At 40.1% G+C, this 27893-nt stretch overlaps 2 protein-coding genes across 2 annotated transcripts in view; both read right to left on the bottom strand.

Moving 5' to 3' along the window:
• The window catches only part of LOC105936125 (B-cell scaffold protein with ankyrin repeats), a 43151-nt gene extending 18293 nt beyond the window's left edge, over positions 1-24858 (bottom strand). The window contains exons 1-7 of the mRNA XM_036146576.1: positions 24335-24858; positions 23778-24170; positions 14555-14697; positions 14320-14458; positions 14050-14198; positions 11361-11475; positions 3991-4190 (exon numbers count right to left, since the gene is read on the bottom strand). Of these exons, the coding sequence (XP_036002469.1) occupies positions 3991-4190; positions 11361-11475; positions 14050-14198; positions 14320-14458; positions 14555-14697; positions 23778-24170; positions 24335-24482 (1287 nt within the window). The 5' untranslated portion in view covers positions 24483-24858. The remainder of the gene's footprint in view (positions 1-3990; positions 4191-11360; positions 11476-14049; positions 14199-14319; positions 14459-14554; positions 14698-23777; positions 24171-24334) is intronic.
• On the bottom strand, positions 18490-20362 carry LOC118565724 (zinc finger BED domain-containing protein 4-like). The gene is made up of 2 exons (XM_036146575.1): positions 19483-20362; positions 18490-19255 (listed from the first exon to the last, which is right to left on the bottom strand). Exons 1-2 carry the CDS (start codon positions 20142-20144, stop codon positions 18757-18759), a joined length of 1161 nt encoding a protein of 386 aa, XP_036002468.1. The 5' UTR covers positions 20145-20362; the 3' UTR covers positions 18490-18756.
• Positions 24859-27893: the final 3035 nt, after the last annotated feature.

A 27893-nucleotide genomic window follows, 5' to 3' on the forward strand; every position in this document is an offset into this window, starting at 1 on the left:
ATTAGCAATTCAACAAGTCATATTATGAATACACTGTAGGCTATACTCTACTGTTAGCCAAAACCAGCTACAACTAGCAAGGCAAACTATTAGCAAAAGAAGCTAATGTAAGGCAGAAAATGTACTATTAGCAATGCACGCTTTTATTAGCAGCACAAGCTAATAGAAATACGAGCTGCTTGTAGCAGTGTAGGCTACGATAAACAAACTAAAGTTACAACGTGCAGTACAGGCTACCATTCTCAATACAGTCTACTACTAGCAATACTGTGAGTCCTTGCAGCTACTCCTTTTATTGTCACCACAGCCGATTTTTAAAAATGTATCACCCTTCTGGATTCAAACCCAGGTGTCCCGTATCGAACATGCAGACTTAGCCTGCTACAACGGCGATGAAAATCGTATACAGGGTGTAAATAAACATATAATTTGCAAACTTTGAAAATGTTTATTATATATGGGATCCCCATTGAATGAGGAAATGATGGTGGATTGCGGCTGCCTGACTTCCAAAGTCATTCTTTTCAGTTTTATTTTGACTTGCAACTCTGAATAAACCCCTTTAGTGTTAATTGTCGCATTTAAGATTCCGCTCACAGTTTAAAACTTTGCAATCAATCGTATTAGCATACTAACGCTTACTGAGTTGCTATGACAATCAAATGCCTACAGCTCAGCTTCAAAGGTACGCGCAGCACAATCTTTCAAGTCCTCGTCTCATTAATTTTCCCTTGATGAGGCAAATGTAAATGACTCATCCAGTCTGTAGGTGCAGTTAGTCTTAGTGAAGGAAACAGTTTCCTCAAACAGGGTGAGAGTAATGGCAGCGTCATTCAAATAATAAACAAATCTTTGCCGTTTTGCCTGTCTGAACTGTGCTGCAGATTACGCTGCAAACACGGTATGCAAAGCACAGTCGGTGAACTCGAACAAATCCCAAAGGGGAAGCGCAGTTCTATGAGGCCTCATGTGACATCCCTGGATTTGGATAGGAGTATACATTGCACAGGGTGCATCCTGCACATAAATGGCTCGTTGTTCTCCCTGAGAAGCTTACAGTTGGAAGCTAATTTGTATTTATTGAGAGCGTGCATGAAAACAAAAATACCTCAAAAGTCCATTTAAATGGAGCTCATAAACTTACAACATAATGCGTATTTATGCCTGCAAATCACCAGGCATCCTCTTACCATATGACGCAAACATTATGAGAAAGAGCACTGTTCTCTCTATTTATATTCAAGTTTTGTTGTCCATGAATAATTAAGCCCCCCCTTCTGCCAGAGCAGTTCACAGCTAATTAACAAAGAAGTGTGAGGCTATGGCCGGCTAGTGGATGTGACGCTGGGCCTGTGAGTGATCCAGCCTGTGAATGAGGCGGGGGACTGCTCCATCTTGGATTTATTGACAGATTGCTGCTCCGCTAGCGCGCAAATCACAGACGCATCAAGCGCTGATTAATTGGAGGTTGGCGGAGACGTAGCCTGGTTAATGAAAGTGCAGCAGCTCCGCTCGCAGCCAGGACCCTGAGAATTGTTACATTCGGGGGATCGGCCTTTGTCCACAGTTCTGGCTGCTTTTAGATTAATTTTTAATCGCCCTGAAAGAAAATGCACGCTTGCACATGTCGAATGTGTTGTGCTACAGCTATATGCTTGTTGAGGTCCCCGTGGAGAGACCTGTGTTTGACTCCGGCGCTCCCCCGGCAGCTCGTTCCAGGCTTACAGCGAGCTCTCGCTGCAGCAGTCTGATCAAATCATGCTCAGTCTGCAGTCACTCTCAATTAGCCGTGCTGCGGGGATGATAAGTACATCGCAACAGCTGTTAGGGTGTCTAAATTTCCCTTGAGGCCAAATTCTCCATATGTTGACTTGAGGCATGAGAGAAAGTCAAAAGTTGCTGCTGGTAAGACTGAAGGAAATGAGTGATGGGAGCAGAGTTTTTTTTTTTTTAATGTTTAATGAGGGGGGAATGTGGCGTACTGTTGTTGCAGGCTCAAAATAGATCTTGACAGCTGCATTTAAAGGGTTGTTTAAAAAGTGATAGATGCTCACTTTCGCAGGTATACCCTGTTAGTGCCAGCTGGGACCGCCTTTGCTTTCAGAACTGCCTGGATATAGATTTAACAACAGAGCGACTGTCGAGGTCACTGCAGTACAGAGAACTCGTTGTCGTGTTCTCAAGAAACCAGATTACCATTTTTCTTCCACTTCACAGTTATGCGCCACTTTGTGTTGATCTACCTCATACAATCCCATTGAAATTAAAGCGTGATTGGGCACTGTGGCTGTTATGGGGGTCCCTGGGGCTCCTCTGTGCTCTTCCCTGGCATGGGGGAGTCGGCTTCCCCTATGTTGGTCCCTCTTTCTGGCATCTGGACTACGGGTCTTTGGCTCCTCATATCACCATTGAGCATTTTTCTTATGGATAAACCTTACAATATACAAGTGCACTCTCACAAACACCTACAGCTGCTTGGATCCAGGTGCTTACAGACTCACTTCTATACAGAAAACCCCCTACCATTAGCTTTAGCTGTCAGTATATGCATATGTTATTAAATAATACTACGTATTTTTCGGAGATGTTTTCAAGAGGTTGGTTTAATTGCACCTGTAATACGTTATGGGTTGATTTTGCTGTTCTTTTTATATCTCTCTTTGCAGGTGTTGAAGCAGACTCTGAGGATATTTATCTTGTACTCTCTTTTTACCCTACAATATTTTTGTCGCCGGTTCTCCTTTTTAGCATCTTTTTAGCAAAATTATTCTCCAATGAAGTTTTTTTGCATATATAAATCAAGCGAAGCACTACAGCGAAAGTAAATTTGTCGGGCTCTCTTTGACATTAAGACAGCAATTCTTAATGATGACCTGCCAAACAGGACACGTTAAAAAGAAAAGCAATTAAACAGTGTTGTTGTAATGCAGGGGTGTCAAACATACGGCCCGCGGGCCCTGTGGCTAAATGCATTATCATTATAAATGATGTGTGTGATGTGTCCTGTCTGGCAATGTGGCAATAAGATGCCACAAAGAGCTCATCAGATTTGACTTTCACAAGTGGACAAGATAAAAGGAAGAGAATGATAAAACAACTATTGAAAAAAACATGTACTTTGTTTAATTGAAAATATGCAGTTCCTATATTGTCCACGAGGGGCGCTGTGTTTTAATTAGCAGATTAAGCTTCAGGTGTGGAAAAATTCAAATCATTTCTTAATTTTTATCTGTTTGATGTATTTTGTCATGCAGGACAGTGTTTTTAAGTTCCAAAAAATGTGAATAAATGTTTTTCAACATTGTATAATCACTGTGATCAGTTCTTATGCATAATGCACAAGTAAATGTTTAACTGAGTAAAAGTATTGTTGAAATTGCACATACTTTTCTTAAAAACGCTGAGGTTATTCATAATATATTGTGTAAAAGTGAAATTAACTTAATATAAAAATGAACAAGTCCACATTTATTAGTTCTATTTAATCTTGCAATGAGTTTACTCGTGTGGCCCTCTTGAGATCAGATTAAGCTGAATGCGGCCCCTCAACCAAAATGAGTTTGACACCCCTGTTGTAATGTGACAAAATGTAAAAAAAATAAAATAAAATAAAATCAAGAGGTACCAATCTTTTGACATGGCACTGAACAAACCCAGCCTGACTGTAGTTTTTTGGTTGAGTTTCATAAGAAATCTTACCGACTCAACCTGCTTTAATGTGTGAATATGATAGTAAACGGACCTGACACGCTTTAGCTCGCTTTACCACCTTTTTATCCTCTCTGTTGTGCTCATTATTGATAAGCGCCTCTTACTCAGGCTCCTGAGAGCATTTCTCAGAGTACCACTGCCTCCGTGGCCGTGAGGTCTGGAGACCAATTTCTGTTGTTCGCCTCGGCCCTTATCATAAAATCTATCCGGCTGCAGATGCCGTTTAAATAGAAATGCACAGTGAGAGAGAGAGAGGAGCAAAGCGTGGAAGGGAGTTACCAGCGTCTCCTTCAGCATGACGTGAAGCTCTTTATGGCCGTGACTTTTGGCAATCTCCGCAGGAGTCTGTCCGTGTCGATTGGCTGTGCGCAGGGCTCGTTCGGCGCCCGGACACTGCAGCAGAAGGCCCGAGACGCTCCTGAATCCATACCGAGCGGCAAAGTGGAGGAGCGAGGGCACGTCTCCACGGTGGACCTCTGCTGTGAACATTTAAACAGACGTAGGGTGGGAAAAAAAAAACTTTCAGATCAGTCAAATGAAGCCTGGAAATGAGCATCCCCCACATTTACACACGTAAATCCGATCTGCTTTTAACTTTCTTCCTTTTTTTTTTTTTAGCTTGAACTCGTCTCTTTGGAGGCAACTTGAGAGTGATGTAAAGCAATGTGGTCAATCTGACACTTATAGGAGAGTCAAAGAAAGACGGCTTGGAGGCACTTTATTGACCTGTTTGTCATGGCAACATCTCCCTCTGCCCTTTTTAACTGAGTAAAAGATCAATCCCACAAGCTGATGAAGCCATCAGTCTGCCACATAATGAGCTGAGAAACAATGGATTGCCTTTTTTTTTTTTCCTCCCTGATGGTGGATAATGTTCATCATGCTAGAAGAATGTGTTCCGACTGTGTGGTGCGTGTTTATCTCGTTCATTTAAATTTGCTAAGAATGTTGTTTTAAGGCACATTTGTAGCATTTAGTTCTCTAGGTTGTGTCACATTAAAGTATGATTTCTCGGTTTTGTTTATTTAAAGGTATACTATGCAACCGGGGTTGATTTTCCAGCGAGGCTCCCCCCAGAGGGCGAAAGTAAAAGTGCACTGTCGTAAAGATGCTCAGCTGTTCTGGTTTCTCCATCAAGCCAGGCGCGGTTGTTTTGAGCTTAGCAGACAGGCGAACGCAACGAAAAGTGGAAAAAACGGCAGTACAAACAATAACTAACACAGTGAAGGTATGAACATCAAGCTTCCCGCAGCGCTATCTTGGCCACCTCGCCGCGGCCGCCACGGTAGCGTCTCGCCAACACTCAAAAAAAAAAAAATAAATAAATAAAACTCGATATGCTTGCATGTTTATTTGACGTTAACACGCGGTTCTTTGTTGTTGCTTTCGCGCGTGCATATAGTGAATGGCAGGGCAAAAACACATGGAGTTCTCGCCGTAAAGCGAGACCGACTCTCGTGATGCACGAGACTTCTGAGCCTGTGAGTGCGGGCCGAGAGCTCTTGCAATGGCGTACCGCGAGCGAGCTATTTTTAGAAACATAACGTCACGATGACGTCACATCACGTGGTACGCAGTAGGGCAAGCTTGCATAGTCCGCCGCTGTTTCTCTGTAAAAGAGACATGCGTTACCCTTGGTTTTACTCGGTAAACGACTGCTTTTTCCAAATCTAAGACCATGGTTTTTAAACATTGTTGCTATGGAACGTGCAACAGCGACTCGAGTTACGCTGATCGGCCGCATATGAAGGATGTTTTCTTCAAGAGTGCCAAGGAGAAATGTGTACGCTGGGAACACCGGGGCGGTCGGCCTACACAACAGTTCAACCCGGAAAAAGTTACCAAATTCACCTACATATGTAGCAAGCATTTTATCGGAGGAAAGGGCACAACCGAAGAACATCCTGACCCAATTCCAGCGACATCAAGTAGTGAACAGGTAAGAGTATTTTGGTGGCCGACATGTTAATATTGAAGCGCCTGCTACCATGATAGCATATAGGCTATCATGGTAGCAGGCGCTAACATGATAGCCTGCTACCAGGATAGCTTACTCAAAAACATTTCAAATAAGACAAACATAAAAACATATACCGATTCCTGGACGGTGATTACAAACAAAAAAATGGCCGACGACGCCATGAAGGCCGCGCAGGAAAAAAAACAAAGCTTACGTTCGATCAACTCGGCCCGTTTTCCGTTTTTTTAAGCCCTCGACACTCAAGCCATCGTTTGAGCTGAAGGTTGGTGTGTTCTTCGACAGTGCGACCAGTAAACCGTGTGCCTGGGACATCGTCTTGGGAAAGTTTAACGGCTGTAAAGTCGGTCATATCGCTGGTTCTGTTGTGCGTGTAATAGCTGGTTGCTACGGGCGTTCTCTACCTGTATGTCCTACCTAAGCGGCAAAAGGGCGTGCGCAGTACGCCATTGCAAGTGCGGTATTTCTTCCACAGACCACCAGGGCGGCCGAGAAAACCTTTGTTCGACCTGAAATGACTCATTTAATCATCCAAAACGGTATGGAACATATTAATTAACTGAAAAATGTTGCATAGTATGTCTTTAAAAGGAAATCGGAAGGTCCCAAAGTTTGTTGGATAGCCGTCAAATTCAAATGTAGTGTCCATTGGTTGATGCAACCAACACAGATGTGTAAGAAAACCACATCACAGTGTCCACCAGCAAATACCAAAGGTTATCAAAAAGGTCGCAATATGACTCCATTGTCAGTTTCATGGTTTGGGCAAAAGTCTCGAATAATTCCCAAATTTGTATTAGTTTTGCTTCCACGCCTTTCTACACCCTGCAAAAGAAACACACTGCACACATAAAACACACATCTAAGGGCAATTTGGAGAGACAGATTAACCTCACAGTCATGTTTTTGGACTGTGGGAGGAAGCCGGTGTACCCAGGGAGAACCCACTCATCCACAGGGAGAACATACAAACTCCATGCAGAAAGAACTCAGACCTGCAGTGAGAAGGTCCACCTGAGCTCTTCGTTTAATGAAGATCCTTCTTTGCACAATCACCAGAGGTTCTAGAGGAGTCCTCAGAACAGTTCAAGCCTTCTTTCTCAGCTTGCTGAGCTTTTTTTAATCCACTGGCTCTGATGCTGCTACCCCAACAGATGATGGCAGAAGAGATTGCACACGACAACAACAGACTTATAAAAGATACCCATCATCTTGCTGCAAACAAGGAAGGGTTGAAGATTCCTCAAGGAGTACAGTCTGCTCTGTCCCTTCTTGTGGACGGCTTCACTGTTGCGTCTCCAGTCAAGCATGTTGTCCAGGTGAACGCTGAGGTAGTTATTCTCGCCCACCTCCTCGTCCTTTCCCGTGATGGAGCATTTGACTTATTCCTGATTCTGTTCAGGTCTCCAACCATCTCCCTTTTTACAGAACTCTCACTGTTTGTTGGTCGTTAGGGTTTTCTTCTAAGCCTTAAATATCTTCTTTTGTCCTTACTTGCCCACTTCACTACATTTAGAAGGATACACTGTACACTAGTGTGTGTTTTACTAGGACTTGAAAGTCAGAATCTAAGACGATGCCAGCGGTAGTCGGAAATCCCAAGCTGGAAATTTGAGGTTCTCCGAGTCCAAAATAAATCTGCAGTCTGTATGAAACTGTCAGAGTTGAAGAAACAAACTTAGTATTTGATCTTCTGAGTGTTTGAATCAGACCATATGCACACAAAATACTGTCCGCTGCTATCAGTGAACAATGTTCATTTCATGAGGAGGAAGCTATTTATAGCCGGTTGTATTGCTAATGGTAGCCTATACTGCTAACAATAATAATGCGGTTCATTTGTAGCTTCTCTTGGTAAAAAAAATAAAAATATTATAATTACAGTTAAGGAGCTGCCCCGATCAAAAATCACAAGAAAAAAAGTGTAGACACAGTGAACATAAGTTATGAAATAATAAGTAATTATTACATCTATTTTCTCATAAAATGTCTCAAACTTATCATTTTCAGCAATTCCTCTTCCATTTTGGGTTTGTTTTTTTTCTGTGTAGGCCTCCTAATTTTAATGTTTCAGTGACGTGGGACACCAGACAAATGCGTATGTACCTTTGTGACCTTTTGGATTTCATGCGACTTCATGCGGGTCCCTAATTTGTTAGTTAAAGATTCTTTCCAACTTTCTGCCCTCTTGGTCAGTGGGGGATTTTTGTGTCATTTTTCATCCGATCAGATTCTATCAAAGTCGCACCCCTGGCAGATTAGGTGCACAGACGCAAATGTCACTCCCACATGATGCGAACAGTCACACACCAACAACAAAAAGACAGGGAAGAAAGGTGCAGTGAAAGAAAGTTTGGAAATTTATTTACAAAATATTCTCACGAGGCATCCCTATTTTTTTTAATCAGCTGCCACCATTGTGTGTACTGCTAATAGTAGCTTATGTTGCTAACAGTAAAATGCACTGCTTACTGTAGCTTGTATTTCCAATAACAGTGTTCACGACAACAGTGAAAACCCAAATGAATTAGTCATGAAATGCAAACATAAGCAAAATCCAAGAAAACAAATAGAGGTGGTTTAGCATCGTACCACTCTTTCTCATTTCACGGCAGATGCATGAGCTCTAGCCCTGACCCTAACCAGGCAGCCGACTGAGGCGGCATTTTTCCATGACAGATAGGGGGCGGCACAAGCACTTAAAAAAAGAAAATAAATGAAAAGCGGTTTTCCGTTATCTGTGATATCACTGTGTGGGTAATTGCCAAATTGGCGCCCCGCGTCGCTGCATGCTGTGAGAAGACGCCGCAGCCATGCACGCTGCACTGAGGCTGACAAACTGTAGGCTTAAAGGAGCAATAAGTAAGAAATTTACAGTAAAATTAATCATAATCCTTTTCATTTGTCACCCGGGATGGAAGTAACATTCCCTGTAAACAATCAGTCTTCTTCAGTTTTTCTCCTTTCAGACCTAGAGGTACAATCCAGAACCACTTCGGTTCAGGGTGTAGCCCCGTGTTTACTTCCTGGTTCCTCAGCCAATCATATGAGAGTTCCCAAGGGGTTCCCAAAACAGAGCGCAGCATTTTGGTGTTTTATCTTGGAAAAATAGCAGCAGCCTGCAGACATGGGAGCCAGTAAGAGAAGCAGACCAGAAATAGAACAAAATACAACATCATAGACCTGTCCTGTGGAAGGACGAATTCAGTGGGGCCGGTGGGAAGTATATTTCTTTTCACAGCAGCAACGGACCATTGGGGAAATGGCATAGGCTGTTGTGAATGACAGTGTCAGGAGGATCCCCTAACAGCAGGTCTGTTTCGGGCCGGACCACACGGTGATCAAAATTTTTTTCTTCTACCCCATAATTTGAGGCCGCTGGGGGCACATTAGCTGCAACATCAGTCTGGGTCAATCTTATATTTTGCACCAGGCGGAGATACAAACGACTCCTCCTAATTTGACAAAAAAAACAAGAATGAAACTAGAGCGAGTTAAAGTGGCAAAGATGCCGTAAAATAAGGGAAATCCCGGTCAGCCAAGGAAGACATTACAGGAGAGAGTCTGTGTTCAACGAATGATATTTTAATAAATATAGGTAAATTCTGTTTTTCTGTTCTTTTTACAGCATCAATTTTTACAAGCCCAAGAAAAATATAAATTAGTTAAGTAATTCCCTTACTGTGTTTATGCGTTTAGCACTTTGCTTATTTTATTTTTGTTTTATTGTATTTGTGTTCTAACACTGTGATTTTATAATGTTCATTAGTGTTGCTGCTACTGTTATTCGTAGCTGAGGAGCCCAGTTTCAGTCGTGGAATTGATGCAGAGGGACAGAATAATGCCAGTCATAGGAGTGAGGAGGATGAGGAAGAGGAGGAGGGACAGGAGAAAGGGGATGAAAAAAACCAACAATGCCAGCTACAGGTGCAGCGCTGGGTTGGTAATAAGTCTTTGTACTGAATTTTATTAAACCTCTTGAGATCCAAGTATTGAAGTCCAAACCAAGGCTTTTTGACATCTTATAGCTAAGAGGCTGAAAAGGCTGATTATTTTCAGGTCTAACTTGTGTGTTCAGGTTATAGCTGCAGCTTTTGTTCCTTAATATTTGCTTTTAGTTTTATGATGAGCAGCTTGTTTAGTAAACTTTTACAAACTTCTATCATTAAATACATACACACGTAGTTTTAATTGTTGAAATAAGTGTTTTATACTGTAAATAAAAGTATTCATGTGAAAATTATGGTTCCGCTTGCATCTGTCGTGTGATCGGGTAAAAGGCCTCACCAAGACAGGCTCCTGGGCTGAATTTCACACTTTGACTTAATTTAAAAAGAAATTATACACATCTCATTCTCATTCATTATATTATACAGGTCTACAATTCCTGCACATTTTTTCTGAATTGTGTAAAATGCCTTCTAAAAAATAAGTGATATGAAACCATTATGAGGTCACATAGGAATTGGTTTAGTCTTGACTTCTGGTTGTAAGGGACAAGAGGAGCTTTTCAAAACTGAAGTTGATCAAGTCGTACCCGAGGTCAGTCATGCCTCAGGAACGGCTCACTGGCCTTATTCAGTATCAACCACTCAGTAGGGCAGCAGATCACCCATGATGACATTATTGATGATTTTGCATCAAGGGAGGCAAGAAAGGTCAGGTTGTAGTTTTAGTTTTCTGTTCCCAGTGCAAGATATTCTCTCTCTAGTATATTTTGTGCAATGAAGGGTTTGTGCTATTTTGAATACTGGTCCGTATTTTATTTAATGTTTTATATTATTCTTTGCTCATCTATCTATCTATCTATCTATCTATCTATCTATCTATCTATCTATCTATCTATCTATATATATATATATATATATATATATATATATATATATATATATGACTCTAGGCTACATATTTGCCACTTTTTTGCAAATAATGTATGTTTAAGTTCTGATAACCTTTTCTTTATTGTGTGGATGTGTGTAATTGAGAAAATTGTTTCTTTTTCATTTGTATTATTATGTATTGCATTAAAACAATGCCTTTTTCAAGCTTTATACTTTCTTTTTTAAAGAATGTTGGGGGTGGGTGTGGGTGTCTCGGCCAGAGAGTGATTTGATGTAGCACGGCCACTGGCCAGATAAATTCTGACATTGTCGTGTAATCTAATTGTGATGGCTGTCTAAAGAATGAAAAACTGCTCACTGCATTAATAACTGCTTACCCACTGTAACTTAATAAACAAAGGGGGCTCTTGGGAGGCTCTAAATAATTTTTCCCTTGTTAAATGTGGTGACCATTTGTTTTTGGTCAGTGCATTTTAGAGATTCTTTTGATGTTCAATGTCCTATGTATTTAGGCTTTTGCTCACATTATGCTTACTTTGATTGTGATTATTAAAAAAAGGTGGGGGTGGCCTAGTAGTTAGAGCAGGGTGCTTGCATCCTGGGAAAGCAGCGAGGTCCTGGGTTCAAATCCCACAGACTCCTACTCTAGGTCCTTGAGCAAGACCCTTAACCCTCAAAGGCTCCAAGGGCGCCACATAGTGGCTGCTCACTGCTCCCTTAGTGCATGGGTTAAAGCCAGAGGATCAATTTCACTGAAATGTACTAAAAAGTTGCTGTGACAAAAAAAAGAAGAGTATTATGATGATTACTAGGTAGTACTGTTGCTTTACCTTTTTCATGTGTGTTTTGAGTTTGCAGTCCCTGAAAGCCTCCTGTGGGCATCAGTTCCAGCAGCATGGAGGACAACTTCTGATCCAGCTTGTCCAAAGACGAAACCCGAAGAGCCTACAATGCAAACAACGTTTAATTTAAACAGCTATCAGAACTTTCCCTTTTTTTGTAAGTAGTCTGTTGATTTTTATGCTCAAGTATTCAGTCTAATTTTTTACTCATTTAATTTAATCTGTTTATATTATTTTTTAGAGTTTCAACGTTTCACCACTAGGTGTGCTGTTGAGCACCGTGTGTAGACCAAAACAAGATGTGTATCAAACCACGCCTCTCTCTACCTCCCCTACAGCTACAACCCGGCCCCCTCTTTCCCTTCCCCTTCTCAACTTTCCAAAGGATAAATATACAGCAAAAAACCATCACCTTTCAAAGGAACATGTCTAGTGAAGAAGTAAGTAACTTTATAAAGCTGTTAGCAAGTGAACGTTTCGATCCACTGGGTGTGCACTCCGCCATTTTGCTCCTATTGCAGGGAGGGGCTAAGCCCTGAGTGTCATCTGTTCACATGCACATACATGCACGCGTGACCAGCCTGGCTTTGTTAGTTCTTTACATCACTATATTTTAGTTCTTTATATCTAAAATAATGAAAAATGTGCTTATTGCTCCTTTAATAACTGCACAGTATTTATTGTTTCCCCTCTGTGGGACAGTAAAGGATATTTCTCTTCTATAGAGCTCCATTAGGCAGTCTATTTCAGCGGCTCCCACTCAGCCCTGAGTTTCCCCCATTTTCAAACTATTTTTTAGATGTGTTGTATTTTTCTGTTCCTATTTTTCCTATTTCCTATTTTTGGCAGCAAGGCCTCAGTAAATCATCTCCTCCTTTTTCAACGGTTAGGCAACGAAAGGGGGACCTGTCCGCTCCTTATGTTATGGCGATTGTACTGAAACAGCAATTTCCCTCTGGGATTATTTAAGTATTTATGATTCTGATTCTGAACTACAATAGTTTTTGTTTTGCCTGTTTGGGTACCTGTTGAATGTTAGTGGATAAACACCTGGTTGGTCTGCACCTTATCTCAGCGTTAAGCCTCCTACCTAATCCAGCCACGACAGGCCATTCTAACATGCGCAGTATTTTTTATTCTTATGCCATAAATTTGCTCCTACTGTGCATTTTCTTATTCTTGCGTTCTATTTTCATATTTTTACCTTTGTGTGAATCTGCATACTTTGATTTGCAAGGTACTTTGCTGCTGCTACACCTGAATTTCCCAACTGAGGGACAATAAAGGTGATTTCTATTCTCCTACCAACTCAGAAAACAGTAGTGGTGATATTGGAAATCCATTTACAGATGCGATAAAAATGTCAAGTTTAATTTAGCCATACCAGCATCAAACTTCCAACTCACTTTTAAGTGTAAATTCTTCCTCTGTCATTGCTCAAGTTTGCTGCTTAAGCAAAAAAAAAAAATCTAATCCAATCAAGTGCTCATCACTGAAAGACGGATGAAAACTGCTTTTCTTTCATTTCAAGAGACTAGAAAGAAAATAGCACTTCCTCCAAAGATCAGACATCTTTTGATTAAATATGGGCTCACCTATCAGGATTACACAGTTTTGTAAAAGTTTTTGAGGGCACGAAAAACATGTTTAAGCAACCTTGTCTAAGCCACCCTGCGTTTATGGCACCCAGCTAATTATTTACTACAGGTATTTGAATATTTTCGTAGGAATTTACTCAATGCAAAGAACAGTGACTTTATTTTCCATAACTGCTATAAAATAAACAAACTTGCACCTACTAATATATTAACTATCTCCTGGGTTTGGAGTAAGAGTTCGGCTGTGATCGCTTTCAAATTCGTTGATAAAACAAAACTTTGGTATAGATGTGCAGTCAAACCAAAACCGATGTGTAAGTCCCTAAAATATAGATCTTTTTGTAATGCAAAATCAGACCAAGCTGTGCTGATCAGAAATCTATTAGTAATGAAATTCAGAACTTTAGTAAAAACGAAATAACAAATTAGCCAAATTATAAGTCTTTAAATTGGCACGAGCCTGTGCAAGGATGGCAGACACAGCCTACACTGTCACAACATTACCAACAAAATATAGTCCAGTCTGCACATGGACTGGACTACATTATACTATACTATACTATACTATACAATACTTTACTATACTATACTATAGGAATCTCATGATAACTTCAGTAACCTAAGGGTAAAGATCTGCGTTCAATATTTCCAAAGCATGGAGACAAGCTTTACGTCTTCTCCTGGATTGATTGAATCGACAATTGCTTTGTCTGTGAGGTTCCAAACCTCTTGTTCAATATCCCAGAGTAAGTCTGGTTCCTTGTTAATAACAGCACACTCTGACTGGGACAGCTTCCCTTGTCTGTCACTCCACAGGTGTTGCCCTAGTCCTTCTTTTTTTTTTTGCAAAGGCACGGTTGATTTGCCTTTGCATGAAAGGAATGAAAGCCCAACTATGTCTAGAGCTTTCAGCCGATCAGGCTAAATCTTAACTCGATACATCAACAAACATATATGGCACATATAGCATCATTCTAAGGGTGATAACTAATTTTACTGATGGTCATGCTGTGAGAATCTCATTATACGGTACAAAACTATATAAAAGTCTTCATTAAATAAAAATGCCATCGCTTTACCTGAAACATGAACTCCACGGGGTCTAGCACATTTGACAGAAGACTGGTGAGTTCTTCAATTCTTGTGTAGTACTGCAATTTAGTAGTACTGCACATCGATTTCCCACCGCTGTAGACAGTCACCCTCACATTTCCCGCAGGAAAGTCAGCTGCAGAGAACATGCAAGAAAAATAAACCAGCAAAAAAAAAATCAAACAAACAAACAAAAACAAAAAAAAACACCAGCTGAAAACTATTTACTCAGTCATACATCATGTGTTGTTGTCTACCTGGTGAGCTTACACACAGGATCCGTTCACTCCAGCGAACAGGCTTCACTCTCACTATCCGCTTCTCTGCCTTGAACTCGACCTCACACTGGTAGGCCGGGATATCATTTTTCAGGAGTATGAACAACTCCGACGAGCTCTGCCAGACAGGTCAGTGCGGGGAATTGCTGTGTTAGTTGGTATGACGGCTGCCTTCTGAAATAAACAACTGCGTTGCCAGAGAAGTGTCTCTCACCCCACAGGGAACCCTCGAGGGAACGATAACAATGCTGGATTTGACCCTGTCAGCTCCAAATGGCTGCATCTGCTTGCCCCTCGGCTCAGATCCAGATGGTCTATGTGTCACGGGATTGGCATTTGCCGCCATTGCTGATGCACCTGTAAAAAGTGGGTGCAGAATCTTATGCATCTGCGGACTGTATTTTGATACCTGCAGCCAGTTTGGAGAATTTCAGCCATAATCCCCTAGGGCTTCTTTCCCTCATGGATAAAACAGTATCAGTTGTTATTATCAGGTATTTTAGCTCGTACTCCAGCTTCCCGCCGTCCAAAAACACATCTGTCAGGTTAATTGTGTATGTGTTCATGCTTGTCCTGTGTAGGTCTCAGTGTTGCCCTGTGATTGAGCTGAATAACTTTTATTGTGATGGACTGACAACCCGTCCAGGGTGTACCCTAGCTCTTAATAAGTTTGAAGAGTTTGAATGAATACAATACTGAGGCATGCATTATTTTAGCTAACTATTAGCCCATCACGTGAGAAGTAAAAACTTATCTATAAACTGTCAGTGTTGCCCGACTGGGCTTATTTTGATCATGTTGGGCTGGGGGGAAAAAAAATTATTTGGGCAGGTTGTTAAAATTTAGGCTGCTTTTCTCAACATTTGGTACTATTCACAGGAAAACTCTATCAAAATAGTCATTGTGTGGCAGAAAAGTTAAAAAAAAAAACTAACATTTTATTAAATGCCATTTCTTTGCACTAATTTTTTTTAACTTAATTTATTTTTGAAATGTCTAAAATCTTTCAAACTGGCCATCATCAATGATTAATAGTCATTATTTAGTCAAGAGTCACTAGGAAAAGGTATTGGTCAATGTCCATTATAAACACCGTAAGGCTTCCACTGATCAATCGAAAAATATGCCATGGCTGTGTGTGAAAGAGAAAGTTAGATCGATCTACACTCTCTAAGTTAGATATACAACTTGTGTTGATAGACTATTGGTTATTTTTTTTTCAGTTGCAACGACGACATGATTGGGAAAGTGATCTTTGTGTGTAGCATAGCCTATCAGGTTTCCTGATTGCACATTTTATGGGGAGCCTGTGTGTGCAGTGACAAAAGTTTGCAGTTGTGTGCTAATAGCATGTTCTATATTAGGTATCCAGTAGTTCTATGCTTTTAACATGATTTCAAGAGAGGTTGAGATTTGGGCTGTTTGTTTATTTTTTGGAGTTGCACGGATTTTATGTCAGTTGGAAACGGTGTCACACCCAGTTCAACCATTCTCCAAATGCAAGTCAGAAAATCTGTGACATTTGCTGATCTTAGTGTCCACACCAACTACTATTAGCAGTGCAAGATGATAAACAATGTATTTCTCTACGTTTAATACATTTAAGCAGCTTAGCAATTCCATCACCTCAATATTGTAGTGTACTGAGGGGATTAGTTAAATGAGATACAAACCAACTGATTTATAAGTTCGAAATGGTATTACTCCTGCTATCCCCTATGGGTATGTATGGCAGCCATGTTGGATTTTAAGGTTGGGTTGGCAGGAACTTTGAGGCATTCCAAGTCAGACGGAACATTAGAGAGACATAGGATTACCCTTCTGTCACTTTTTAATCCGATTTTGATGGATTAAAAAGGGGCGGGGCTTATTTTTTAATTGACCTCTAGTGACCTTTAGATGACGTAATAATGATATAAAATTTATATTAATTGATATAAAATTTATATTAAATGATATAAAATTTATATCAATTGATATAAAAATTTGATTCTTATCTTAATCAATAATTAATCGATATAAAATTTATATTAATCGATATAAAATTTATATTAAATGATATAAAATTTATATTAATTGATCTAAAATGTATATTAATCGATATAAAATTTATATTAATTGATATCAAATTTATGTCAAATTTTAATCAATCGAGTTGATGGATTATTTATCCGTCAACTTGCCGGAAGTCCCGCCTCCATTTCCTGTCCCCCACCGGAAGTCCCGTCTATATGACATTATTATTAATATGAATATTCATTTTACTATATTGATTATTTAATTATTTAATTCCTTTAATACACATCCAATTATTTTAATTCATTTATACACATCCAATTATTTTAATTCATTTATGCACATCCAATTATTTAATTCATTTTATTCACATTCAAGTATTTTAATTCATTTTATTCACATTCAAGTATTTAATGCATTTGTACACATTCAATTATTTAATTTATCTTATATACGCTCAATTTTGACGCTCAGCAGCAGCATAGCAGTCAGACTTACGTAATCTTTGCTGAATACCTATCATACGGAGCAAAAAACCCAACCTCTGAAATAATCCAGAGGAGCCGGTGACCCTTTAAGAAAACCTCTTTCAACTATTCGTCTTTAATCCTCCCTCCAAACTAAATGCATTTACAGCGATGGTCAGAGTCTGTTGGATCACAAACTCTGGAGATCTGTTAGGGGAAGAGCACGCGTGCGGGCTTTGGACGTTGGAAGATGCGTATCAGTTATTTCGCAGTGCCCACAGCTCTGCAGCTGACCAGCACACAACACCATTTTTAGACATAGGTAATAAGCAGAAGCAGGAAACAAATCAGTTATTTAGCTGACAGACCAATGCAGCTCAGCGTATCCTGTATCTTGATACACGTAACAGATTATGTCACTAAAACTCAACACTCTCTTGGTAAACGCAACCTCTCAGAGACTTGTATAAAAATGCCCCATCCTGTGCAATGCATTCACGGGATGAAAGCTCATCATGTCAGAAGCAGCACGGGTCGTAACTAATGCTCAAATTCACGCCGACTCTCACAACGCTGGAACTGCACAAGCTCAACAAGAGAATTCTGAAAAATAAGTGGTTTGTGTGTTCTTCCTGTGGGGTTGCATAAATATCCAGACATTATTTCTCAATAAACTATACATTGAAAGGGTGGCTCAAGATGTTTGAAGTGGGTCTCTGTTATTACAAGTTAGTCTCTGGCCTGCAGTATCAGCCAAATAAACTGTATTTGTAAAGCACTTTTCAGTTCTGCCTCACAGAGGTAAAAAAAAAAAAACAGAGAAAAAGGTTATATAGATGAATTAAATTAATTTATGAGGAATGGCTGAAAAACAGTTGTGGAGTTTAATGAAGAAACTACATTAAATATGAAAACTTAACACGACCTATGATCGTGAAAAAGCTAAATGTTTTGACAGGGTCTGCAATTATGACACAATTTAAAAGACATAATACGGGCCCAAGATGTTGATTATGTTAATTAACTTCCAGGAAAACTGAACTTAGTTATCTGCTGCAGGTAAGATATCAGGGGCTTCTCATTTTACCTCTCTGTTGATTAATATAACACTTCACATACTAAAACACAGATCTTTTTAAACAAAATCAAATATTCTTTCTGAATTTTTACAACATTTTTGGCATTTGAGTGAAACGTTTAGCCTTGGCTGAACAGAAGTTGGGTTTTATTATCGATATGTCCATAAATTCTAAAACAAGACGATTATAAAACTGGTGCAGTTTCAAAAGCTTTTACAGTTGGATTTGTCTTTGTCTAGTCTTTGAAACACAGTTTGTAAAGTTTAGTACACCTTGTTTTTCAAACCTAAGGATTTAGTGCTCTGTTGTGTGGAGACGGATGTGGTACTAAAATGCCCCATTTCTTAATTCTATAGCGTAGTCTTTGCTGTTCCAATATTTCATATGTGCGTGAAACCTGCAGAAAGGTTTATTGTCCTCTTTATAAATAAAATGTTTTGCTTTGGATTAGGGATGTGCCGATACCAGATTTCTTCAAACCAAGTACGATTACAAGTACTTCAACTTCAGTACTTGCCGATACCGAGTACCGATACGAGTACTATAAAGTGCCATTAACTCCTCAGAATTTATTTGAATTTTTTTTATTTTCATTTGGCTCAAACAGAAATACACTTGGTGTATTTTAATTGTATAGATCTGTCCTCTTGTTATATTTTAAGACATAGAACACCACTTTTAGTCTAACCAACACTGTTAAACATAGATTTTAACATTTACTGAATAGTTTTAACAGCCTTGTCACAGTTTTTACCTATATGCAAATTGAATATATAACTATGAAAACAAACTTTGAATGAGCAACTGATAAATTACATTATGCTTCTTGTAAAGCTTGTCTTTTAGGTCGGAACCTATTTTAAGAACGTGAGAGGCAAGTTTTTCTTGAGGAAAAGCAACATCTCTGCATTTGCTGCACTTAATCTGTTTCGATCTTCATTTATGATGTGTGAAACTGAGCTAAAAAGTCTCTCACTTTCTACACTGGTACATGGAGCTGAGAGGTACCTCTGGGATATTTTAGCCAAAGCAGGAAACCGCATTTTATTAACACCCCAGAACTGCAGTGGGTTTTCTTCTCGAGGAATTGTAGTCTCTCCAAGGTAGGTCTCTAACTGAATGGCAGCACCCACTGGGGTGGCATGGCTTTGTGAAGACGACTTTTGTTCTTCTGTTATCTCCTCAAACACTCTGTCCAGACTGCTGCTAGCTTGTGTCATACGAAGCCTTCTGGCAGGTGGCTCTTCCAGATTCTCCTTTGGCTCTCCTGTATTCACACTCTGCAACTCCACCTTCAGCATTTCTTTGGCATCTATGGCAATGTTGACGTTTGAGAAAAAACGATCTTTGTACCTACAACAGAAAAAAAATACATTTGCTTTTTATGGATAGGCTAGTCTTTAAATTGTAGGTGAAAAATGGTAAATCATATCATGTAACGTAAGGTAAGCTTATCGTGTATGTTAAATGCCATAAGTGTAATTGCATTATTCTAAATAAATGTTTAATTACGTTTTAGCTTAATTGGTTCTGTTTTGATCATATTCTAATATGCTAAACAGAAAAGGGCAGAGTTTTACCTTGGATCCAGTAGAGTTGCAATGCAGTAGAGGGGGATCTTCTCCATGTCAGTGAAGCGCCTCTTCACAGCTGCAGCTAAGGTCGACTTCATTGTTTTGATACCCTGATCTTCTTCAGTTTCTCTGTTCAGGATTCTCAGAAGCACAGTCACAGCAGGGATCACATCTGATGCCAATGCATCAGAGCAGCTTACTTTTCTTGTAAGCTCTTCAAACGGAGCCAGAACAACAACAGTTTTTTCCAAAAGTGCCCACTGGTGAGCGGCGAGATTCTCTGGAAGCTCGTGTTCAGATCCATATATTCCAAGAGCGCGCTTCTGCTCAATGAGAGACTGTAACATGTAAAATGTGCTGTTCCAGCGGGTCTGTACATCCTGTTGCAATCTTTTTGTTGGTTGGTTGAGCTGCAGCTGAATATCTTCCAGCCGGGAGTAAGCTAATGTGGAGTGTTTAAAATGTCTTACGATTTTCCGACCAATAGCGACAGCATCAGTCACACTCCTCTGGACCAGAAGCCCCTCGTTAACCACCAGCTGGAGTGTGTGCGCGAAACATGGAAGGCTCTGAAGTCCGGCATCCGTCATGGCTTTTATCATGTTTTTAGCATTATCACGTAGCACAACATGAATCAAAGTTTTGGGAACGCCCCACTTCCGGAGCATCTCATCAAACACATCCGCGATGGCTAAGCTAGTGTGTGATCCCCGAAAATGTTTTGCATGCAAGACAGCCCTCTGCAGGGTAAAATCTTTGTCAACCCATTGCGCAGTTAGGCTAATGAGTGACACCGGGCTAACGCTGCTCGTCCAGATATCAGTTGTCAAGCTTATCGCTGAAACGTCTTGCAAAAGGCTTTGGATGTGTCTCTTCACAAAGTCGTATAGTTTGGGCAGCTCCCGGTCAGTGATGTATTGCCGACTAGGAATTTCATACCTCGGCTCCAGCACACTCAGAAGACGTCGGAATCCAATATTTTCAACGACGGATAATGGCTGGTCATCGAGGGCAATGTATTGGGTAAGAGCTTCTGTTATCTTCATTGCGTGTGGACTGTCTCTGGACATCTTCTCCCGCTTCTTCAGCGTTTGCGGCAATGTTGGTTGTTGCAGTTTCCCACCGCCATGAGAGAACTCCTTGTGTTCTGCGTCGTGTTGCGTTTTAAGATGTTTTATCAGGTTACTTGTGTTGTAACTGTTAGGGTTTGTTCCTCCTCTTGATAACTTTGATTGACATATTTTGCAAACAGCCTTACTTTTGTCGTCCTCGTTAACTTGAAAATATTTCCAAATAGCGGACATGGCTAACTCCTTCACCCTTTTTGTGTTTGCTCCCTCCTCCTTCTCTATGCTCTTGACGTCACACTGCGTTCTTCTTCGCTGTTTTGTCTTCTTCTTCTTCTGCGTTCTTCTTCGCTGTTTTGTCTTCTTCTTCGTCTAGTATCTGATCGCAAACTAATGCTTTCTGTTAAAGAGAAAAGTATGCTAGTATCCGGTCCTATAGTATCGGAACACATTTACGGATACAAGTACGAGTACAAACACGTGGTATCGGGCCAGATGCCGATACCAGTATCGGCATCGGTGCATCCCTACTTTGGATATTAGTGTTACAGCAGCATGCAGCTTTGAGTAAGCTCAGACAGGCTTTCTGCCCTTCCTCTGTGAATATTTTTGTGTTTCACGGGCAAAATCTAAAAAAGTTTTACCATATTCCATTTTTACACGTCTAATTCTGCGATTCCATACACATTTTCCACATTGTGGTGTGGGCTTGGACATATTTTTGTCTTTGTAGGAAAACAAAATAAAAAAAAAAGATAAAAAGCAGTCTCACCATCTAAGGATTCTCGACTGCCATTTCTATACATAAAGTCCATTCAAACCTCTCATAAAAGTTGCTCTGTTCAACCTCTGATATTTTGAGAAGAGAGAATCTTAAACTACAGCACCACGTAATTTGGCCTATACATCTAACATTCTGCCAATGGAGAAAAAATCTCCTTACATTTTTCCGGTCGACCGGTGATGCTGCAGATCAGTCCTCTTTTCGTGTCCAATTTTCAAACAGACTCTCACTCACAGCCAAACTCCGACGGTCACGGCACCATGATGAAGATCGGGTTTACCGGCCTGCTGTTACATGTCTATTGAAAACCCGTCTTTCCCAGTTCCGGATTTGGCCGCAAGTGAGAAGACATTAATCGAGAGGTAGAACAGTTTAAATGCATATTTAATTCATAGAAATTAAATATGGAGACAGAGTTTACATTACCAATCAAGATGATTTCACCGCGCGGTCGAGAAGTCTGTCTGAATTAAGTTTTGCCAAGACATCCTTTTAATACAGTGTCTGCCCTCCTCCTCTACGGGAGGGAGAGGTAATCTGTAAGCTATCTGTGTCTCAAACAAAGGGGCTGCTCTTCCCAGTACGGGGTCAGGCCGCGATGACCAAACAGCCATAAAACTAAAGTTGCATGTTATCTTACCCGGCCACAGAGAGGGGAGGGCAATAAACCGCCCTGTTATTCTACCCAGCAACAGAGAGACACCCCTACTAAGATATATTTTTTAATTCTTTACAGTAGTCACCAATGTCACTAGGTCATGCTAGCATAATGATGTTAGCTCTCACAACTACTAGCATATAAGCTGTTTTTAGCCAAAAACATTACACAAAAAATAAAAAAAAATAACAATTTTAAGAGATTTATCACAAAATCTGTGTAATTTTAACTCAAAGTGGCTTTGACATAAAGTACCCTATGGGCTCCTTGCAGTGTGTTAGCATTTTGCTGTTAGCCTTACTGGATTGCCCACAAAATAAGGTGGAACATTACCAGCGAATAAAGTGAAATATTTTTTATGATTTATTTAAACTATTTTGTACATAAATTAAACAACCATTCTTACAGTCATACATGAAGCAATTAAAAAAACCTTAATCTGTCTGTATAAAAAGCAGAACTCCTGAGTTAAAATATAACTGTTAGTGGGCGTCCAGTCTGAAACACTTCACTGTATCACTGCATTGGAGTGATGTGGAGTGCAATTGGATTTGCATATCTCGCAATGAGTAATCAGTGAAGGGCAAATTTGCATCGAATATTCCTCCTAACACACCTGTTTAAACACAAGCCCACTCCTCTGTATTTGGATTTTATACAAATTGTGCACTTGGTAGAATATGGATGGAGGGATTGATGGAGCAGATGGGAACAAGGTACAAACAGTCTTACCCCCCAAATTGCCTAATTTTCATGGAAATGTTTTTAGAGCTTTATCAAAGAGGACAGCAAGAAAAAAAATCACATATATTTCATTTTGGCTTGAATTGCCAGTGTTTACATCCATACAAACCACAGATAATCAGCAAGCAGCATATAACTTATTAATTTATATTTGATTTTATTTGGTTTACATCAACATAAAACACTAAGTGGTTGCTAAGCGGTGATATATCACTTTTGGTCCGAGCCAGAAATGGATACCACTGCAATCTAAATCTGTAATGTATTCAATTTCAAGGTAACATTTTTTGAAAAAGAACATTTCTAAGCCTCAAATTTATATTTTTAAGGGCCATAAAGTTCAGGACACCATTATTAAATTCCTCAGATTTGTACAGAAAAGAGAGAATATTTCAAAACATCTTTGTCTTTATTTTAAAGATCTGTAATCTTGCAAAGAGCAGCTTGGAAACTACACTTTTCATCTGTCTTTTGTAAATGAAATCTGTTGTTCAGTGATGATTGTCATCCTTCTCTACATTCATATTTATCCCATTCCTCCCCTCTTATCAAAGATACAAACACATATCCTTTTAAAATATTGCTTTAGAAACTTTTTGTCTCCTCCGCCCTCTCTAAAGTGCTCTGGATACCCTCCAGACGTTAATAACAATGTATTAGCATGAACTTAGCATAGCAACTACCAATCTATCAACTTTTATAGGGTTTCCCTGCATTTTTGTACCAAAAATCTTTTTTCGAGAACTTTAATTACAAGGTAATAGTTTATACTGTTTTATTTGCTGTTGTTTCTATGTTTGATTTGCACATGACTGATGAGCTGTAGTAGTTTTAAATGTTCTGTACAGATGAACATTGACCGATTTTATCGTGAGATTTGAATGGAAGCAGAAAATGTGAGATGTTCTCTTGCCGTCTGGCCTCTAAAGGTCAATACCACGTTACTTGAGATGTTAAACCTTCCCTCTGAATCCTGCGTGCTGTCCTAACCACCAAATAAGAGAAAATAAGATCATTGCAATGATTGATTTTGGAGCAAATGCCATACCTTTTCGTATAATATCCATCACATTGGACACGTACTCGGGAGCATCTTGCTCACACGAGATCTGCAGGCACTCCTCTCCGTTGATGGGCACCCGATCTAGCAGCGGGGTCAAACTGTCCACCCCGCACAGCAATACCACCACACAGGCTGCAGGACTCAGCACCCTGGACAGGAACATCCGCCTCGTCTGATAAAGACCCTCCAGCATCCCCTTGGAAAGGATCAACAGCTTGCAGGCGTAGCGGGACAGCCTGACGAAGTCGTCCTTTCGGCTGGAGACTTTGGTGACATCATAGCAGCAGATCCCGTCCTCTGGGATTTGCCCAGTGAACGCTGACTGAAGGTACGTAGCCCACTGCGTTGCCTCCGGCTCGTAAATGATGAGTAGGTTTTCTGATGGAGCGCACAATAGTTTTCCTTCATGCTCAAGCAACACAAGCCCAATTATTCTGCGCTAAGATTTAAACTATCAGGACTCACACATATAAAACATCATCTTCATTATGTGTCATGTGATGCAATTAGATGATATACCGTTAATGTGGAAGGTCCCTTACCTGTGCGGCTCATCTCTACAGTGCTGCTCCTGTTGGCAGGTCTCACCTCACAGTGACATAAAAACAGAAGAGCTATTGTTAGGAGGAGTTCAGATAAGAGGGTGTTTCCTGCTACATTAAAATTAACAGGGCATGGATCCTGATCCATGCCCTGTTCCCAGAACACCTTTTACCACTTTATTTGCTTTCATACTGATTTGCTGGGTCAACAGGTTCACGTGAAATTTGTTGCATCATTTTTATGGGAGAGACCAAAACAAAGCAGGAAATAATCGAAGTGAAGGCTAATCAGAGATGGTTTCCCGTTTAAAAATCTAAATCTGAATCTAAAGCTGCTTCCACTCTGCTCGCTAGTCTCATCTGTTCCTTGATCCAATCATCAAATTCCCCTTTGGTTATCTGGTCACAGTCTGCCCCATGTAGTTCTGCCCCCCAGTTACCTGGTTCGTTTTCCGGATTTATTTGATTTCATGGCCTCAAGTTCATGTTTTCTCACCTTCTTCTTCTAATTAAACATCTTTATTTTTATATTTATTTTTATTGCTCCACGTTTGCCTCCATTTTGTCAGCATTTGGATCTTCCACAGCCAACACCCACATTCGGTGACAGGTTTATTGGTTTAGTGCCAAGCAGTCATACAGAAGGTAACCTAACGAGCTTTAGAGCAAAATAGAGGGCCAAAGGTAAAGAAAATACCTGTAGCAATAAAAAATGCACAAAAAAACAAGAGTTGAAGAAGATTAATTCAACAATGTCTGACTATGTGAAAAAGCCATAGTGAACAGCAATGTTGTTTTCTCTGATTGCAGGATGTGAGTGGCAGGTGTGTCTACACAACTGTTGCTCGTTCGGGAAACTTAGGAGGGAGCATAGAGAGGAGTGGGTTCCCTAAACTAGATGGTTCTTACTCTCATAGTGGTAGTCAGGCCTCTTACGTGTTCCCGAGCCTGAGAGACATACTTTTGTTGTCACTTAAATAAATAATTTAAACCAAATTGGTTGTTGATGCTTGTTGCCTGTGCCAGGGTCTCTTTACCTTAGAGAGAAAGTTCCTACGGACCTGAAGGTTGTAGATGGCCCATACAGCATCTCATGCTGTTGAGATGATGGTCTTCAGTAGGTAAGCTAGTCAGAGTTAATGAGACAACGGGCGGAGCTAAATGTAAGGCCTTCTACTGAGAAAATGGGTCACATGCTGGCAAGTTGTTCACCCTCCAATGAACCTAAACATACATCCTGATCTGCAATGGAGTGGCTTAAATCAAAGAAGATTCAGGCGTTAGAATGTCCTAGTCAAAGTTCAGGTGTAAATACAATTGAGAATCTGTGGCAAAACTGGAGAACTGATGTTAGCAGACGTTCTCCTGACTGAGCTTCAGTTCTGTTGCTAATAAGAATGAGCATAAATGTCCGCCTTTCGGTCTGGATAGTTGGTAGAGACAGTCTCTGAAAAAGGACTGTACATGCGATTGGAAATCCCCACCTGCTGCTTTTTTTCAGTTTTGATGTCCTTATTAACGTTTCTGGCAGCATATTTGGTGTTGCTAAATCTATGACGTCATATATTCCCAAGTACCTATAAAAATTAAATAATAACCAGTCAATGAATGAATGAATAATTTGTTTTAGGCAACCCATTGATTCAATTCAATGTTTAGTTTACCCCTGACCTTCACACCAGTTATTGAAAAGCCCATCCTCTTCATGTTTGTTTGAAAAACATAAGATTGTTTTTCGAAAATACCCCCCCCCCACACACACACACACATAAACACACACACACACACACCTCTCTCTCTCAATGAAAAGTGCTCTATGCTGTCTGGTAGCTGTTTATTTCTGTCTTTCTGTCTTTGTAGATGAACCGTGAGGTTTCAAATTCTACCAGATCTGAGAATTTTAGCAAGCAACAGTGAATGAATAATGGATTGCTGTAGTCGTGACAGCCAGCTGTATGAACCAACCTAATGGCTCTTTTCTGCGGGGTGCATAGCGGTTTGAGTGATGTCCTGTAGCTGTTATCCCAGTCTTCTACACAGTAGCTCAGCTATGGTAAAATCAGTGAACAGTAGACAATGTGAAATGCTTTATAATTCCAAAAATGTTTAGCTTTACTAAGAATTGCAATACTTCTAGATGCTTTAGTATGAATATATTCTATGTGAGGTTTCCATCAGATTTTGTAGTCAATAATCACACCCAGAATTTTATTTATCCACCTTTACACCATCTATTCTGACTTTCACATCTATATTTACGTTATAATGACCAAATAACATGAACTTTTTATGAAGTTTTCTCCAAATCAAAGGGCAGTTTGTTTTTGTTAAACTATTTTTTTACTTTATTCATCTCTGTAGTCAAATCATCCAAAAGCAGCTGCAAGCACTCACCTTTAGACAGTATTTGTATCGTCTGCAAACAAGATAAACCGCAAAACCTTTGAAACCTTACATATGTCAGTTATGTAGAGAATAAACATAATTGACATAGCAGTTGGATGAAAAAGGCTGCTGTGTGTCGAATTGTTTTAAACAGGGAGCTTTGTTTGTGAATTAGTTTTTTTTTCCTGATCAACTCTACCAGTAGCAGAAAAACAAAAAAAAAACAAAAATACTTTCGGGTGAAACTAAAATCCACCACCCACAGCTTTGCTCTTTACCGTCTTTCTTGTGAAGACGGAATAGGCGGGAGCGTATGCAAAGAGGGAAAATGGCAAATAACAAAGGTGAATGCCAGCCAGACAACAGGTTACCAGGAAAATAAAGAGCCTGAATCGCTGTCCAGACCTGAGTTTAATTAAGTCTGCATCCAAAAGAACCTGAGGTGTGTTACAACTAATGATCCGGTGAAAATGTCTCCAGTGTGAACACAGATAAAAAGGATGCGTTGACCCAGACACGCACGCATCCCCTCATTGAGGGAAATGTAAAACGCACAGCTTCATTAACTGTAGCTGCAACTGACTCACGCCGCACCAGTGTCTTGCTAATACCAGTTTGGCACCATTTATTTATGGAGCGATGAGAGTGAAAGCACAAATGTGAAAGATGAGGTCTCCTGTAGGCAAATCTCTGGTGCTACGCATCAACCAGAAGCAGATCATATCACTCCTGTGCATGCACAGTCACACACTTTCACTCTGTCATGTTCTCACGATGAAATCGTCGAGGTCTGCTGTGGGTTCTGTGAAACGGACCGCTTCCTGTATGGCACACAGTCACAGTGTCACAGCAGCCAAAAGCGATGGCACAAGAACAAATGTAGTGTTTTGCAAGTTATTGCCAATGTAAGCATGAGTGAAACTGCAAATGCTGTCCTGAGGGTGGTGCCAGCAGAAAAGATATGCTGGTATTTTAAATTAGAATCATGTTCATGGAACCATGAAAACTGACTATTGTGTAGATTTACATCGATTGAGATAGATAAAGTCACACTACAACTTTTGAAGGTGTTAGAAATTTTTGTTCAGTCCTTACAAACATCCTACAGCATTAAAGAGCATTAATATTGTTTTTTGGAAGAAAAAAAAAACCTCACAGACCCACTTTTATCGGC

Source organism: Fundulus heteroclitus, chromosome 14 (genome assembly GCF_011125445.2).
Source record: "Fundulus heteroclitus isolate FHET01 chromosome 14, MU-UCD_Fhet_4.1, whole genome shotgun sequence".
Lineage (NCBI taxonomy): Eukaryota > Metazoa > Chordata > Actinopteri > Cyprinodontiformes > Fundulidae > Fundulus > Fundulus heteroclitus.